This window comes from Carassius auratus, chromosome 50 (genome assembly GCF_003368295.1).
Source record: "Carassius auratus strain Wakin chromosome 50, ASM336829v1, whole genome shotgun sequence".
In the NCBI taxonomy this organism is placed as follows: Eukaryota; Metazoa; Chordata; class Actinopteri; order Cypriniformes; family Cyprinidae; genus Carassius; species Carassius auratus.
Window position 1 is genome coordinate 12,582,903 of NC_039292.1, and position 17,115 is coordinate 12,600,017.

A 17,115-nucleotide genomic window follows, 5' to 3' on the forward strand; every position below is an offset into this window, starting at 1 on the left:
ACATTTAGACATTAAACTGCAGCCGCAATTACAGCTGTTCAGCATAATTTCACTAGAGTCTGATGTTAGCATGTTGCTAAGCTAATGATGCTATAAACACAGAAATACATCCCACATAATCCCACAGCATTTCTTTGACTTGACGCCATCTTCTACATGCAATGCTGCCTTCCATCTGTACTGATCTTTCACACATTGGAAGGCGGTATTCACACTTATTATGCCTTAAAAGCCCACTATTAGAGCCCACTTGTGGCGCTTTTTAATGTTTCAAAACAGAAAAATCTAATCTAAAAGAAATGTCTAGTCAAAGCAGAGGGTAACTAATGAAGTTTTTGCACTCAATATTTGCCCCTTTTCGATTTGTGTTTTCACCAGTATTGGACAAGCAGGTCTTACTAGACAGAATTTTGTCCTATCAGCTCTTATACGGTAAAGCAATTAAGCAATTGATCTGGAGAAGACTTATTTTGTGCTTACTAGCCTGTCAATAGCTTAAAGGGGAATGATTTAGTCCTTATTATTATTTTTAGCCCTGATTCTATAGGGATCTTCTTTCCATCAACTCGTTACACCCACAATCTACAGGAAATACATTCTACAGGCTGAAGAAGATGCATTGGTCTTGTGGAGTAACAGTCAATGACAAGCATGGTGACATCATATGATGTCATGATTTTCAATGATGCATCAGTCTTTTAAAGCAGACATGTGCTTGTGTCTGAGAAGATGAATTTATGCTTCAATATCCACTTTTTTCTGCCTTCCTATCCATCTAAATCCACATATAGACTCCAAAACCGCCGAACAGCGATTGGGGGTTTATGCTCTCTGAAAGACTGAGAGGAGAGCAAACGTACTCTGACTTTGAGGAGGCCTGCATGGAAATCCAAAGACATGAATGTTGAAGGTTGACCTGTATCGATTTGAAACACACTACAGAAAGATTTGACGGAAAGGTTTTGTAATGTAACTTCCTGTCTGAAGTCACACTCCATGTTCTCAAAGCGTACTATGCATTCTTGCTTACTTTACAGTATATCCAAGTATATATATATATATGAGGTGAGGGAAGAGAAATCAGCTGGGAACTAATCTACCACATTGTTATGCATAAAAATGTAATAAATCTCCTCCGCATCGCCAGTCAATTCCACAGAATTTCCCAAAATTATGGAACACAGCTGGAAACCCTGCTGCCAGCATATTACCGTTAATTTACAAGGACAATCTCGCATGATCGCCAGTCAATTCCACAGAATTCCCACATGTTCTTCATGGAATGTTCACGTTTAAGAGAAGGTCTAGATGTTCCAGTCTCCGTCCAGATGAAGTGAAGAGAAGGCAGAGATGGGAAGCCAAGTAGTTTCTGTTTGTGTGTGTGTGTGTGTGTGTGTGTCTAAGAGGGTTACATAAGTCACCAGAGGGCAGCGTTAAACAGAGTGAGTCATTCTTCACAAAGTGACAGGTGCATTAATATGTCTCTTCCTGGACATGTCCCAATCCAAGAAAAAGCCTCTTGTCATGTCCTTACTCACAAATTATGTAATCAAGTGTATATAACTAGAAAAAAGCACCTTATTCCATAAATCATCTGGAATTTCAGGTTGGAAAATGAATGAGTGAGATTTAATCGACAGGAAGCAATTACAGGCACAAGTCCACAATCACTTTAAGTTGTTTTCTTCAGTCCCATAAACGTGAATGATGTTTTCCTATATGGCCATGAATGTCCTTGATATGAACATCTATCAGCGTGACAGTAAAGGACGAACATGCCTTTTCAGCAATCAACACGCTCACAACCACTTAAAACAGAAGTTTTAGGGAACTCCAAATATGCCTCACAAAAGTAATAGACCTCATGTTGTTCAAGGAAATCCCTAATACGGGCAAAGGCATCCAGCTCGGTGTAGCTGAATCAAAAATATTAAAACACTTTAAAAGAAAATAAACACATGAATGCGACAATATATGGTTTATATGTGTTCTTCCAAACTTCTAGGGTGTTTTCATAAGAATAAAATGGTATTTATATTTCAATGCATATCGACATAGCATGCATTACAGTATAGAGAACTGTAAAAGAATATATTTTCGGCCTGACTCTGTGATAAGAGGCAACATCATAAACAATAAACAATGAAAGAACAAGCACTGTTATGTAACATGCTTTAGGAAGGTGAGACTAATGTTATTCTGTAAGCCAGCATCCTTCAGGGAGGTCACATCTCTCTTGTGTGTTTGAAAGGGAAAACTCTGCCCTCTACAGGAGCCCGGCTGTGATGACCTCACTCCACAAACCCAGAAATGAGCTTCAGAGGGTGCAGACAGAGAGGTCATTCAATGCATTTGGGTTTAAATTGTATATTTTTGTAATTTGACATCTAAATGGGTCACGCTTGGCTATCTTTGAAATAGAAAACACTTAAAAGATGAATAAAAATACGCTTGCAATAAGTGTATTGTGAAGAAAAAAAATATCGTTTTACCTTGAGCCAAATGCTATGTCCTTTAAAAAGACGAACTTTCTCAGCAGGATCAAAAAAAGGAGAAATAAATAAATATCTCAAATCTAATTCGACGTGAGCGTGAATGCGTTTTGGAGTGTGCAGGCATTTTGGCTGTGACCCACAGGTTTGTCCGGAAGAGGAGACGCTCTGGTCTCAGGAGCATATGGCGGCTCAGTGGGAGCTCCATGCAGATCACACATGAAACGCTGCATAAACAAGCCCATCCCGACACACGCCGACCGCACTGACACCTACACACAGACCACATTAAAGGATGGAAGGACACAACATCAGATGAACAAAGAGATGATCAGATTTTTGGAAAAGCACACACACACACAGGCGATTGCAATTGCAAATCTCATGTTCATGCCAGAACTCTTGTTAGGGGCTGTTTCCTAATATAGGTTTTAAAAAGACCACTGGCAATATCTAGAGCTTACTGTATTCTGATGTGTATAAAATTGCAGAAATCACATGCACATTTAATTGTACTTAAAATATTAAAATGAAATGATTTAAAAATAACTTAAGTGTCACTTAACTGTGTCTGTGTTTGTATATCATCTTGTCAGACTGAACTGAATGTGTTGATTTGGTAAAAATGGATTTTTGCTTGTGTTTCACGAATGAGGTCCAGTGAAATTAGAGGTGAACATCCACACAAAGATAAACCAGTGAAGCATCGCTCAGTTTAAGCTTTTTTGTCTAAGATCTCCAGGGGCTTAATACCACTCAGCTGAGGAAGCAGAATCCCTTCCATCAGAGCAAATGAACAACAACACGGGCTGGTGGGGTCGGTAGTAGATGTTTAGCTAAACCTTCAGCAAAATCTACTCATCAGATCCAACTGCTATTAGAAGATCACTACAGTGACCTTATCCGCTAGACAGGGACTCTGAGCGATGTACCTGAGAAGTTAAAAAGTCCAAGATTTATTTGCATTTGAATCTAATCTGATTGCGCTCCGTTCTGACTGCTGATCAATAATAGATCAACAGCATGAGTCATCTGAGATTTTAGACTGATTTAGTTTCTTGTGTGCACACTGTCGTGAAAAAAACACACCAGCTTGATTTTATTTTTATTTTTTTGTGGTCCAGTCTAGGATGTGTTGGTACACCGTTCACACCTGAGCCACAGAGACGTTTCGATGATTGAAACCCAGCTGATCTTCTTCCTTGAACTGAACTTGGATTCCAGAATCCTTTAGTCATAAATCCAGCACGGATACCTGATCATCTGGCATTTACAGCTGAGCCCTTATTTCACCAGAAAGCATGTGGGAAACTGGCAAAGGCAGTCATTCATAACAACCTGTGTTATTTCAGTTTAATTTATGTTTCAGTTTTCACTTTAATTTTAAAGTTTTCGATTTTTTTTTGCCATTTAAAAAAAAATCTTTTGTACCATAAATTTTTAATGAGTTTTAGATTATTTTTATTGTTTATAATTTATTTTTCTATTATGACTTTAGTTATTTTAGTACTTAAAATTAAACTAAATGAAAGTGTTTTATTTCAGTTAGCATTTATTTTAAGGAACAAAAATGTTTTAGTTCCAGGAAACAATAATAACCCTGAAAAAACTGAAATCCTGAAAACTTTAAGCCATTTTTTTCATGATTGATTAACTTTTTGATGATGCATTAACTCACTTTCACTTAACTGTATCTTCCCCCATCATTTTTGAATGAATCGTTTATTTGAGCCGATTCTTTTCAGGTGAATCAACTCACATATCGTTCGTGAATCATTCAGACGTAATGGTAGACTAAATTGGCAGTAACAAAACAACACATTTTCTACAAAAATGATATAAGATCCAGCACGGGAACAATAATGCAAAAGATTCAGTGAATCATTTTAAACTGGTTCAATGAAAAATAAAAATTGAAACCTGGAAGTACTGTATGAGACATAAATGTAAAGAACTGACCATTTAATGCAAGGATAATTTGACTGAATTTCTTCTTTTATCTAGTTTAGCAAATGCAATGACCTTTGTTTAAGTAATTTTTTCATTTGTATGGAGTTAATCTTTGACAATAAATTATATAATAGGGAATAAAAACTGTAAATTTGATAGAAATTCATTATAATGCAAACCAGGAACAAAACACAAATGATTCCAGGACCTTTTTTTCTTTGTCACGTGACAGACGCAATAAACAAATTGTCCACAAAGGACCAATCTCTACATAAACCATGAAAACTTCAACTATTTAGGAGTTGCTTCTACCACAGTTGCAGTTATAATGTTACATAATTTTAATATCTCATGTAAACATGGGCCTGTGTTAATTGACGATGACATAAATATATACTGACAGTTGAGTCAGCAAGATCCTATTAAAGAGCTGTCAGACTGCAGGCTATATCTTGGAATAAAAAACAAGGAATTCAGTCACCAGTAAACCTCTAGGTCCACTGATGCCAAAAAGGAGCTTTTCCCAGTACTAGATTTTCATTTTTGAGCCATTTTGGTAATGACCTTTAACTGGTGTCATAGTAATTTTTCATAGATATATTAAATCAGGTAGTTCCCTTATGTTCTTATAGGTGCTGTTTTATTAAGCAGAGCAACCACAGGTCATTAAAAACAATATCCTCGCGGCAAACATAACATTTCATAACTGCAATAACATGTGCAGTCTGTTACTAGAAGTTTGCGTAATATCTGCAGACTTAATTCCTATAATGCTGCTCCATATGTTGAGGTTTGACAGGGCTTGAAGGGGCACACGTGGTCACATGGACCTCCTGACTTTCAGACTGTGACCTGACAGCTGGATAAATACACATACATACACATACACACACACCACTGCCACACCACCAGATACACAAGAATTCACTTACATTGAACATACGGGCATCCACAATGTGATAAATTGAAATGGTTATTTTGTTAATTTTATACAGTCGTTCAGATAATGTATTTACTATCAACCCTGTTACTTTTCTGAGGAAATAATAATAAGTATAAATTAAAATGAATTTAGCCTGAGATGCCACAGCTCAATTTAAATTCACACATTATGCTATGATAATGTGTTCTTAGAATGGTAACAGGGTTGACAACTAACGTTTAATGCTGTTATTTCTACAAATAACCACTTTTAACTATGAGATGTTTGCTGTATAAAATCAAGGTAACAGGGCTGAGATTCTTGGATTGTCTCCTACTGAACAATTAAAAAAAAAGTGATAGAAAAGGACACTGCCACTTGTCCTTGAAATGTTTTCTTCTTGAAATTATGATGTTGTTTTGGCATATTACAGTCTTTTCACCCCACATCACTGAACACACCTATACACAACACACAGACACACACTGCACACTTCTGTAAATGGGTTTTCACAGTAGGGATGCCTATATGCGCTCATTACAAATATTCCCTAACATACCATTTCTGCACAGATATAAGCTCTGTAACGCATGTTCAAGCACGTTCAGGGTCACCACGTCTGATATTTACACACTTATTAAAACCACACACACAAATTTGCTAGCATAGAAATATTAGCGATGGGTTAAATCAATAAAGTGGATGTCATTTCCGTATTGAAATTTAGATTTTTAAAGTAAACTTTTGTAGCATTGTATTCTGTCTGGTCAACACTGTTACTTTCAGAGCACATAATTATGTCTCAACATAAATTAAAAGGAATTCAGCTTCAGAATCAGACACAGCTCAATATAAAATGGTTATGCATTTTAATATACGGAAGGATATAATTATCTTCTGAGAAAAGTAACGGGGTCGACAGTGATACAGTTTCATCTGAGATTACAGAAATTAGTTTGTTCACAATGACACAAATACAAGGTTTTTATTGGAAAGATAATTTAATGCTGATGTTTCTTCAAATATCACCTTTTTTATCACATTTTTGCTATACTAAATAAAAATAACAGGGTGGATGTTTGACGACCTTCAAATTTGAAAAAGTAATTAAAAAAAGAGGACACTTTGTAAAACTTTGTCGAAAAATTTGCACAGTCTGTCAGAAAATGTGTTTAAATGTTAAGTGTCAACTCTGTTACTTTCCTAAGGATATAATAATGTCTCAACAAACAAAAATGAATTCAGCCTGAAATGACACAACTTAATTTAAATGTACACATTTTATGAATTTTATATTAGATAGAACTCTTTTTAGGAAGGTAACAGGGTTGACAGTTTTACGATTTAATTTTAGATTACATTTTTTTTTACAATGTAATGGAACTAAATATTGTGTTTATTAGATAAAATAAATATCTACATAAAAACAAAGCAACAGGTTTGACATTTTATCATGGTTTGACTAACTGAAGTGATTAAAAAAGGACACCGTAACATTTCCTAAGATTTACCTCTCGATGATGATGTAATTTTCGATTTATGACACAGTTAATAACTTTAAAAAGCACAAATTTTGATGGTAACAGGGTTGACACAAAACCTGGGGACTCAGTTTCAACGAAAATCTAAATATGTTTACAGTATGAATATTTTCATATATTGTGTTTTCATCTATATTTGCTAATATCGATTTAGAAGCTGGAAATACAGGGTGGAAACATACAGGCCTAGTATAATGATTTGAATTGTTAGACATTTTTACTCATGTGCACATAAGGAACACAAACAGCACCTGTTTTATTGAATGGTCCCATGACAAAAATAAACTCTCCATCTTATCTCTCACTGACCAAACCTCAGTTTTGGCGAGGACAACGAGCGCTCCTGATCATATTCCACAGCCTAAATGTGTGTTGCTGTATATTTTATAGTTATAAAAGGCCGGATTAGAATACTGACAACAGATAAGCACGTAAGTGAATAAGATAAAGTGTGAAGTGGGAAAGTGTTCTCAGTTTCACAGCAGTTCTTGTGAGCATTAGGTTAGCGATGCGGGCAAATAATTTAAAGGTAGTAAAGGTATAAAAAAAAAAATTAAGCAATATAATTATTGGTGTCATATTTGATTTTTGTAAGACTTAGAAAGACCAGCTAGCTTTTTTTGTTTTGCTTTTTCTGTTATCTGAATAATTGAGAAAAACGGTCAAATACTTACATTTAAATTTTAATTTTTTAATTTAAATACTTAAAAAACCTCAATAATTTTTTTAATAAATAAAGAATTAAAGAGTCGAAAACAAGTAAAAAAAAAACCTGAATACACCATCAATACATAATATAGCACAAAATAAATGAATGAATAAATAAGTTAATTAAAAATGCTAAAAAAAACTCAAAAATTCTAATAGTAATGAGACTCTAATTACTTCTTTTATAAATAATTAATATTTATACCTTATATCTTGACCATTGATTTAAATGGTTTTGATTTAAATACTACAAAATGACACGAAAAGCTCCATAAAAGTATTTCATGCAACTTGTGCACTATATTCTAGGTATTATGAAGCTAAACAGTAATAGTCTGTTGTCATTAAGTACTCATTATTAGACACATTAAAACATGGCTGATAGCATTTTTGCAGCCGCAGTGCCCACTGACATTCATCAAATGAAAAACATTAACAAGGACATTCTTAAAAAAATAAATAAATAAAAATAAACCTTTCTTTCTCTCTTTTTTTTTGTGAAGTAACGCATTTTATAAAGATGTAACCCTCTTGTTCACAGAAATGCAGGAGAATGAATGAATATCCATTGGAAGAATGGCTAACCTGTTTTACAATTATGCAAAAAAAAAAAAAAAGTGTGGAAAGCCTCGGAGGGGTTATTGGAGCACAGCAAAATGGTAGTGATATCAATTTACGTTCTGTAATAATTTCTGCTCCTGTGCCTTTAGTATTGGCTTTTAAGGTGAATTGAAAAAAAAAGTGAATGGAGTGACTGAATGGAGATAAGAGGTGGGGAGCTGGTATCGGCAAAAAGGAGAGGAAGGAGACCATTCGTGAGATGAAAAGATGGACAGAAGGAACAACTGGAAGAGAGAGTATCGCTTGACCAGAGATATGTGATGCATTTCACAGCACTGCATTTATCCTTTGCCCTCTCTCTCTCTGTTGTGTGCTTTTCTTCAACCTCTCCACTAACAACTGATTCATGCTCTCCATGAGAGAGAGTCTGGCATTCGCCAATGCAAATGACAGCAGTAGTGGGTGCTATGCCAAACGCCATGACTTCAAACAAAAATCTAAATCAAAGCATCAGTGTCACAAATGCTTCATATGCAGCTTATTCAGCACAATATTTATGTATTTTATTTTTACCATTCAATCAATCATGAACTGACAAGATCAAGTCCTGCCTTGCATTTTCTCCTCATCCTGTTTAAAGATATAATAATAACAATAAAAGAAGTTACAAGTATAATAATACAATTTTTCTGCCTAGAGGGAGATGAAATTAAACAGACTGTAAATGGAGACTTTTTCTACAATATCTCATATGTCTCCTTTTGAGTTTCAAAGGGATCTCTTTCATATTCTATCATAAAAGTATTGCATTCCGCCAAGAAACTTAAATATAGTATTTAATATTTCCGTTACAAAAGTTTTGCGAGCGAATGCAGTTTCTCAGGGGAACGCAAACATTTTGCGTCAAGAAGGAACATTTCACATGGGTACGCAAAAGATTTCGCAAAGATTCTCGAGGAAAGTTTCTCCACTGAACTCAATGATTCTCAAGGGAAGGCAAATGTTTCTCAGGTGAACACCAAGTATTGCAAATAAACGCAGTTTCTTGAGTGTTATCAAGTTTCTTAGGGGAACACAAAAGTTTTCTGAGTGAACACAAGACAACAGTGCAAGACAATACAAAAGCACTAAATTATAATTTTTTTTCAATGTTAATTTTTTTATTATTACTTTGCCCTTTAGGGGCCCCATAGATTTGTCTACGCTGCAGAAAAAAAGAAATGCTTAAACCAACCTATATTGTTTGCTGGTCTTAAGTGGTTTTAGCTGGTCTTCCAACCTGGTATTCATTTGGGCATTCAACCTGTCTCCTAGCCTGACTAGCTGAAAATTGCTGACACAAGCTGCGAGCTAAGACCAGCTAAAACCAGCTAACACCATCAAACCATCTTAGGCTGGCTTAAGAAGCTTTTTAAAATCTGTGATCAAAATTAAGATATTTTAAAACCTCAACCATTTCTTACTGAACATTTCCAAGACTAAATTATGTGAGCTATTTCATAAACACATTCTATCCGACTTATGCTTTTATTGCATGCTAATAGTCACATTAGCGGTGCTTGCTAAGGTAACCACCATTATTATAACTTATCATTATAATAGTATTATTATTGAGAGTCATGCATAACTCACCTCGCACCATGTGATCAACTTGAATAATTACTAATGATGTGCTTTTAAAATCAATTAAGTGTAACACTTGGGCCACTAAACAACCACTCATGAACTCATTTTTAGAAACCACCAAGCAAAGCTCTAACAAATAGCTAGGACACCTTAGCAAACTAACACGTAGCAACTGAACTCAACATCTTAGCATTCTGGCAGTGAGATTTAACCTGCTCTGTGCGGTGGGTGTTATTCTCTGCTCTGTCTTTCAGTAGAGAGAGTGGCAGCAGTAGAGAGGTCTTCACTCAAGCGTTGCTGCGTCATCATCTCTCACTGTGTGCCGAACGTTACTCTCATCCGCTGCGGTTGGCATTCAAAGCCCAGTCAGCAACTTTCCACCAGCCTGAGTACGTGTGTGTGTGTGTGTGTGTGTGTGTGTGTGCATGAGTGTTCTTTTAGAAGAGAAATATGTACAGTATTAAAGAGCAGGGACCTGGGCGGTGATACCCCTTATTTCACTGAGATGTTCTGGAGAGGCCAGATATTTTAAGCACAGACAGAGCATTAAAGGGGTTTAATGAACCAGTTCAAACTCACTTCACTAAAGCCTTTGTGGAGGAAGTGTTGTTGAAAAGCACATTTGTTCAGTCACTTGTCACTAAACTAACCCGGCCGCCTTTAGCCTGTCAGTCACTACAGAGACTTCTGTGTTGCTGTGCTTTGGTTATTTTTTTTTTTTTTGTTTTATTATTTTTACCTTTAAATTATTATTATATTATTATTATATATATTTTTTTTCATACAAAAAAAAAATTATGAAAAATTTCATTTTAATTAATGAAAATTAATTTTCATAGTTTTAAAGTGTCATATGAAGAGTTTGGTTTCAAACCGCAGTAAATCCATTTTGATTAATTTCAGTAAAAATGTGTTTTACCAAGAAATTGGCAAGATGAAAACCACTATTTTCTGTTTCATACTTTCACATAGCATATTTAGGTTATTATAACATAAAAAAAAAATAATAATAAAAAAATCAAATCCAGGTTTTGATTTTCAAAGATTTATTATAAATATTTTTTTTTTCCTCCAAAATGCAATAAATCCATTGAATCAAAATGAAAGTTATTTTTCATATCGAAACTGCTGAACATACACAACATAGTAAGTTGTTTCACATACTGTATGACTCTGAACTTGGTCAATACTAATCTTATATACAGACACTGTCTCTTCCAACCTTTATTCAACGGGGCATCTTGTTAATGTTATAAATTAATTTCTAGCAATAAAAGAAAATTTCATTATGAAATAGAACATGAACAACATCACATTAGACCACAGAAATTCCAAAATGACATTTCCCTTATATTCAACATCTAAAAGTGCAATTTCGTGTTCATAATCGAATGAGATTCATCTAATGAATGTGATATAGCGTAGCTTGCAAATGATCTACGGCTCTGTTTATTAAATGCATCTGACTAATTTCCATATGAAAGCATGCGATGGAGATTAACCGGTACTATTAATCACACAACCGGCTTTACTGACGAGAAGCGGATGACAATCACATGCGATTTATCGTGCAGCCCTTGTTTGCTGATCACAAAGATGAGGAAAACTAGGATGCCGGATGTATTCAAAGCAAGTCATTTCTGTCTAGATTGCGTGGAATGGTGCACTTGTGATTGGCGGTTATGGTTTACAGTGAGTGGAATGATACGCTGTGATTGGTTGAGTGGAAATATCGCATTCTGCAAAAAAGGAAGACAAGCATTTGTCGCGGCTAGGAAAAAAAGGGAGAAAACGTGACCTAATAACTCTGCAAATATAATTAAAAATTGACTTTTCAATATCGACCAGATACAATACTGATTTTGGAGAAAACTAATTTAGGAATTTTGGAACCATACTCTTCATATATGTATATATATATATATATATATATATATATATATATATATATATATATATATATATATATATATATATATATATATATATATATATATATATATATATATATATATATATAATTTGCAAAAGTAGCGACTAAAGTGACTAAAGCAGATGTTTATGCACTTTTAGGAATCACTTTTAGCCAAGAAGATGATACACTATACATGAGTCAGAAATGATTAATGATGCTCTAGTCTAAATTCACCTCAAAAAAGCACTGTGGAATAATTAAAAAATAACATGAAGTCATCAGTGAATGCATGATGTACAATCTGATTGCGGCATTGCATGGTAACATTATGTAACTCTGAGAGGCTAAGATGTTTTAAATACAAACCTATTCAACAAGAATCCACAGGAAGCATTTTTATAATGAACTGGAAAAAACATCTGACAACTGAGATTTTCCCTTGAGAAAAACCCTGTTCAACCAGAATGACAATTTCATCCATAATAGTAAAGTGCAAAAGACTCAAACAAGTGGAATTCACTCATGGAAGTCCCATTTAAAGCTCATTAGAATGATAATCATGTTAGAATGCATTTCCTCTGAAGAGGCGAAGCAATTTGTGAGACATCCTGATGTACTTCAAATCCCAGGTGTTTTATATGCAAACGGAAACCCACTCCAGGGTATCCCAGTGCAGGAATCAGATTTAGTAAGGTGTTGCATTAAGTATGAGCCCATGAAGTATCTATAAGGCATTCAGACAGTCTGAGCAGGGTGAACATGACAGACTCATGGAACATTCATGATGGGAAATGTTATTTTAATTTGCATGCAAGGGATAGTTCACTACCCAAAAATGCAAATTCTATCACCATTTAATCACCCTCGTGTAGTACTAAATTTTCTTTTCTTTCATTGAACACAAACGCACAACTTGTTTTCCATACAATTGAAGTGGATGGGGACTGGGGCTGTTGAGCTCCAAAAATGTATTAAAACAAATCAAAATGAAAACAACCTACTACATACATACAACTTGAGCATGAAACTCCAAGTCATCATGCAAAGAGAAGTTTGACAACTCAGAATGACACAAAGTCGACGAAAGTTTTCATTTTTAAGTGAACTGTCCCTTTAAATGATGTCCTCGTATGGTATATCCATTGACTCCTGATTTACTTTTACAAACACTTATGAATTGACTCCAGCTGTCTAATGTATGCAATAATTGTGAATAACTGGACTTATCATGTTCACTTGTCATGTTCACTCTTGCAGAATTTCCCAAGAGCAGCCATCCAGACATACTGGTACATGTGCAGTTTCACAAACAAACAGTCACGTGCACAGACGCAGTGATGGAATGGCTTTTCAAATACATGCATACTCGCTCACTGATGCTGATACACAACATCTATGGCCGCAATCTCATTTGAATACACACTTGCACACTCACAAACATGCCATGCACACTCCCCATCCCACCTCAGCACACGCGGAAGCATTACTGAAGTGGATGCAGTCTTTAACTCACATTGGAGTCCAGCAGGTTGATGCTGTCCAGGCTCTTGCTGCGGTGGATTCGGCCCTTGATTCTGCGCAGGGATGGTTTGCCGTGCACCGATCCCTCAGATTCATCCAGCAGAGAGATATTTTCTGGGGTGGCAATGAAATCGTGGATCTTGGGATAGTAACTAAGAAAGTGACAGACAGAGTGTGTTAAAATGTGGCATACATTTAATCTCCATTAAAAAGATGAGCAAAACTAATGGAGTTTGGTTAGTGAAATGGAGTGAAAGGGGTTTAAAATGCTTACACTGCAGGCCCGTATTTGTCCATGTCGTGTTTGGGGAAGACCCTGAGATTGAAGCACAAGAGAAAGAGAGAAATACTTTGAAATACATGATGAAAATGGCTAAAAAACAATGAAAACACATTTATAAGGAATAGTTCGCACTAAATTTCAACTAATTTCAGCTTGTTTGTCATTGACTTTCATTATAGGACCATGTTTTTAATATTTTATTTAGTTTAGATGAGACAGCTCTTTGCTGGATAATAACATTAAAATACAGTAACATAAATATTATAGTAAAAATAAGTAAATAGCTACAGGGACTTATTTTGCAAACTGGGCTCTGAAGGAAAATGCTTTTTTAAACAAAACGAAGGGAAATCTGGAAGCTATAGTGCATTTAATATAAAAAACGAACATTTATTTAATATATAAAATTAACAAATTAAAACAACTGCTTTACTCAACAAATCAGTTTCATTTAAAATCAACATGAAATGAGGTTGGCAGCTCTTTTGACCTAATGCAACATATTTCAAAGGAAAATGGGACATTGATTGAGAACAATTATATTATGGCACATATCCACAGCCGTCCATCGATAATAGACACAAATCACCCACATTAAATCACACAAAAAATGTAAAGGCCAAGCTCAGATAATATTCCATAATCATGCCCCAGTAACCAACACCAGCATGTAAAACCAATCCAACTAACCTTACATTATTATTTTAAATAATGTAAACTGAATACAGATAATATTGGTATCTAGTTAATAAAAAAAGGGCAGACATGGATTTAATATATTTTTTTTTTATCTATATACAGTAAAATAAAAATAAATAAAAATTCCAAAATGTTTATATAATACTCTGTGCACCTTCAAATGCCTCTTTGCGAAAAAAAGGAGAAACCTGACCTTGCAGGGGTTGAGGAGAGGTTATATAATACCCCTGAAGCACATGGTTTACAGTAGCATTGGTACAATTTAAGACAGTCCTTGTACAGTAGAAGAAATTCGAATTTGAATGCCTTGTACCATAACCATTCACACCATGTTTGCGAAGAGGATTTGTTGGAAACCCCTGCAAAATGAAATTCATTATGGCTAATCTTCTGTTTCAACGCGCTGACTGGGGCACCAATGAATAGGAGACCTCATTTCCATATTAACTGGTAGATTGAGAAAGCCTCCTGGGCTGTTGCTAGCTTCTGGTTTTGAAGAGTACCATAAACGGAAAAAGGAATTGAAGAAGCATCCAAAACGCTATTGCTGGACTATAATTTACATCATTAAATGAGAGCGGCAGATAATGGAAGACTAAAGAGAAGACAAAGACATAAGTGTAACAACGAGGTTGATGTTGGCCTGAGGAAACCAAGTGAATACCACACCAGACCAGTAATATACTATAAGCAAGTGCGCAAAGCTATCTGTTAGCATTCCAATTCATCTAATATATGTGATTTAGATGTTATTTGGATTTGGATGTGATTTGGAAATACTGTATGTAAACCATGGCTTTTTGAGTCACAAGGAAATTACATTTTTGACAATGCTAATTGGCTTATAGCACCAGAAAAACATTCACAGAACTACACTAGCAACTATCCCGAGTTGTGACGTGAAACAGCGTCTACCATTAGTTGCTATAACTCAAGTATATTATTTTTTACATGTATGCATAGTAAAAAAAAATCACATTTTGTCACAGCATAGTATTAGTATTTCTTTTTCTCAGTCGGAAAACAAACAACAACTAGACCAATCTTCTAAAGATGCACCAACGATGTGACAAGCCCTTGTGAGAAACAAGATACACACAACATAGTTTAAATGTGTACAGAGCCAATTTTAGCACTAATAACTTCTATAGAGAAATCCCAGTGCACATGTGATGAGCACCAGTTCATGCATGCTATCAAATAGATTATACTTTACAATGCTGTACAGTTGTACATAATGTATACACTAACAGTTCATGTAAAAAAAAAAAAAAAAAACTTTTGCCTTTATCACTGCCTCATGCTAACTTGCTAAACCTTGACTCCAATACTCAAGGGGGCGACAGAGTTACCTTCAAAATGTCACATTAAAATGTTATTATTCAATTAGCTAGATATAGCTAACTAACGCAACAAGATTTTTTTTTTCACACTCTTTCTCCATAATGAAAGAGAAAACTGGATGTAGACGAAAACAAATCATGCTAACATCCAACTTGCAGAGCAATGCTAAGAATGCAACACATTCAAGTTTCAGGCCACAATCGAGAATAGTTTGTGCTTAGCATTTAAGATGCTGACATTGGCTGCGTCCAAATGCCAACAAATAAAATGTAAAAAAAAATACAGAGTTAGGGAAGGCAACAATGCATATCCGAATCCAAAGATCGTGTTAAATCATGTATAGATCTAATACATTTTTGAAGGCACCCTTTGCTGCCTGTTTATATGACAGATAATCTAAAAAAAAGCATATGAAAGTTGCAAGTGGTAAAAATGTATGCTTAATTAACATTTTGATTTCCTTTCTTGTGAGAAATTAGCGTAGTAATTACACTCTCTCTGTTTTGTTGTAGATCATTAAACTGTTATGCTGTCTCAGAAGTCTGTCTGAAATTAGTTTGAGGAGGTACCTTCATGTACAAATGCTGCCTGTGAAGTAACTGCCTGTTAGGACAGCGAGGAACAGCTTCCTAAGCTTTCAGACACATACTACTGAGTGTCCAGCTAATTGTTCTGTCCAAACAAGATGCTTTGCACAGTTAAAGCCATAAGAAAAGCCTACAAAAAGTCTACAATCAACTTCAGTAGTCTGTGAGTTCCTGACTTCTCATAAAGCTACCAAGCACAATTAGATATAGAAAACCAGTCAATATCCACAGTTTAGACATAAATACACAACTGCTCATGTCAACTGCTAATGAAGTAAATAATCACTCTGGATGGAGATGAATTGCAAGGCGAAGACGTTTATATAGCTTGATGGAGGACAGGTTACAGGGAGTCTCAATCAGTGCTCTACTTGTCTATTGGAAAGGAGGGGCGAAAACTGTGTGGGGAAACCCAGCTATTCACATGAAACATGACCGTAGACGCTACTTCTTAACTCTGTGGCTTCCATCAGTCAAACGCACACCCAGCTCACATTTAAAAGAGTGTGTAAATGCTAAAAAACACAGTAAAGAGGCCTCAGGGTGGGCAACTGCCGCCTATTTTATTACGCCATGCAGGTTAAAGCTTAGCTCTGGGATAGTTTGTATGACTGTGGGGAAAGAAGACCATCTGCTGTGCTTCCAGGACTGGGAACAGATGCTGTTCTCAGAATTTCTCTTTTTCCACTCATCACAGCCAATCACCCCCCCAATGAGGGTTAAGAAAAGTCCTTTTTGGTAAATCACTGGTAATAAAACGAAGAAGATAAATGAGATGTGGTTTATTATAGTCATGTACCACAGTCAACTGATCCAGTGACTTGATATGCTTCATAATTAAAAAAATTTTTTGGTATCACAAACAGCAAAAACAGAAGAATGTTGCGTGTCCATTATCGTCTACAAGGGCCCTTCTAAGCAATCTTCACTCGACTCATGAGAACTCATCTCCACTGTGTTTTTCCT

The 17,115-nt window shown here is 35.4% G+C and overlaps 1 protein-coding gene across 4 annotated transcripts in view; it reads right to left on the reverse strand.

Moving 5' to 3' along the window:
- LOC113067044 (tight junction protein ZO-1-like) overlaps positions 1-17,115 on the reverse strand; it is a 108,752-nt gene that overhangs the window by 65,093 nt on the left and 26,544 nt on the right. For all 4 annotated transcript variants that reach the window (XM_026239257.1, XM_026239256.1, XM_026239261.1 and 1 more), the window contains 2 exons: positions 13,511-13,552; positions 13,229-13,388 (listed from right to left, as the gene is read on the reverse strand). In XM_026239257.1, the coding sequence (XP_026095042.1) occupies positions 13,229-13,388; positions 13,511-13,552 (202 nt within the window). The remainder of the gene's footprint in view (positions 1-13,228; positions 13,389-13,510; positions 13,553-17,115) is intronic.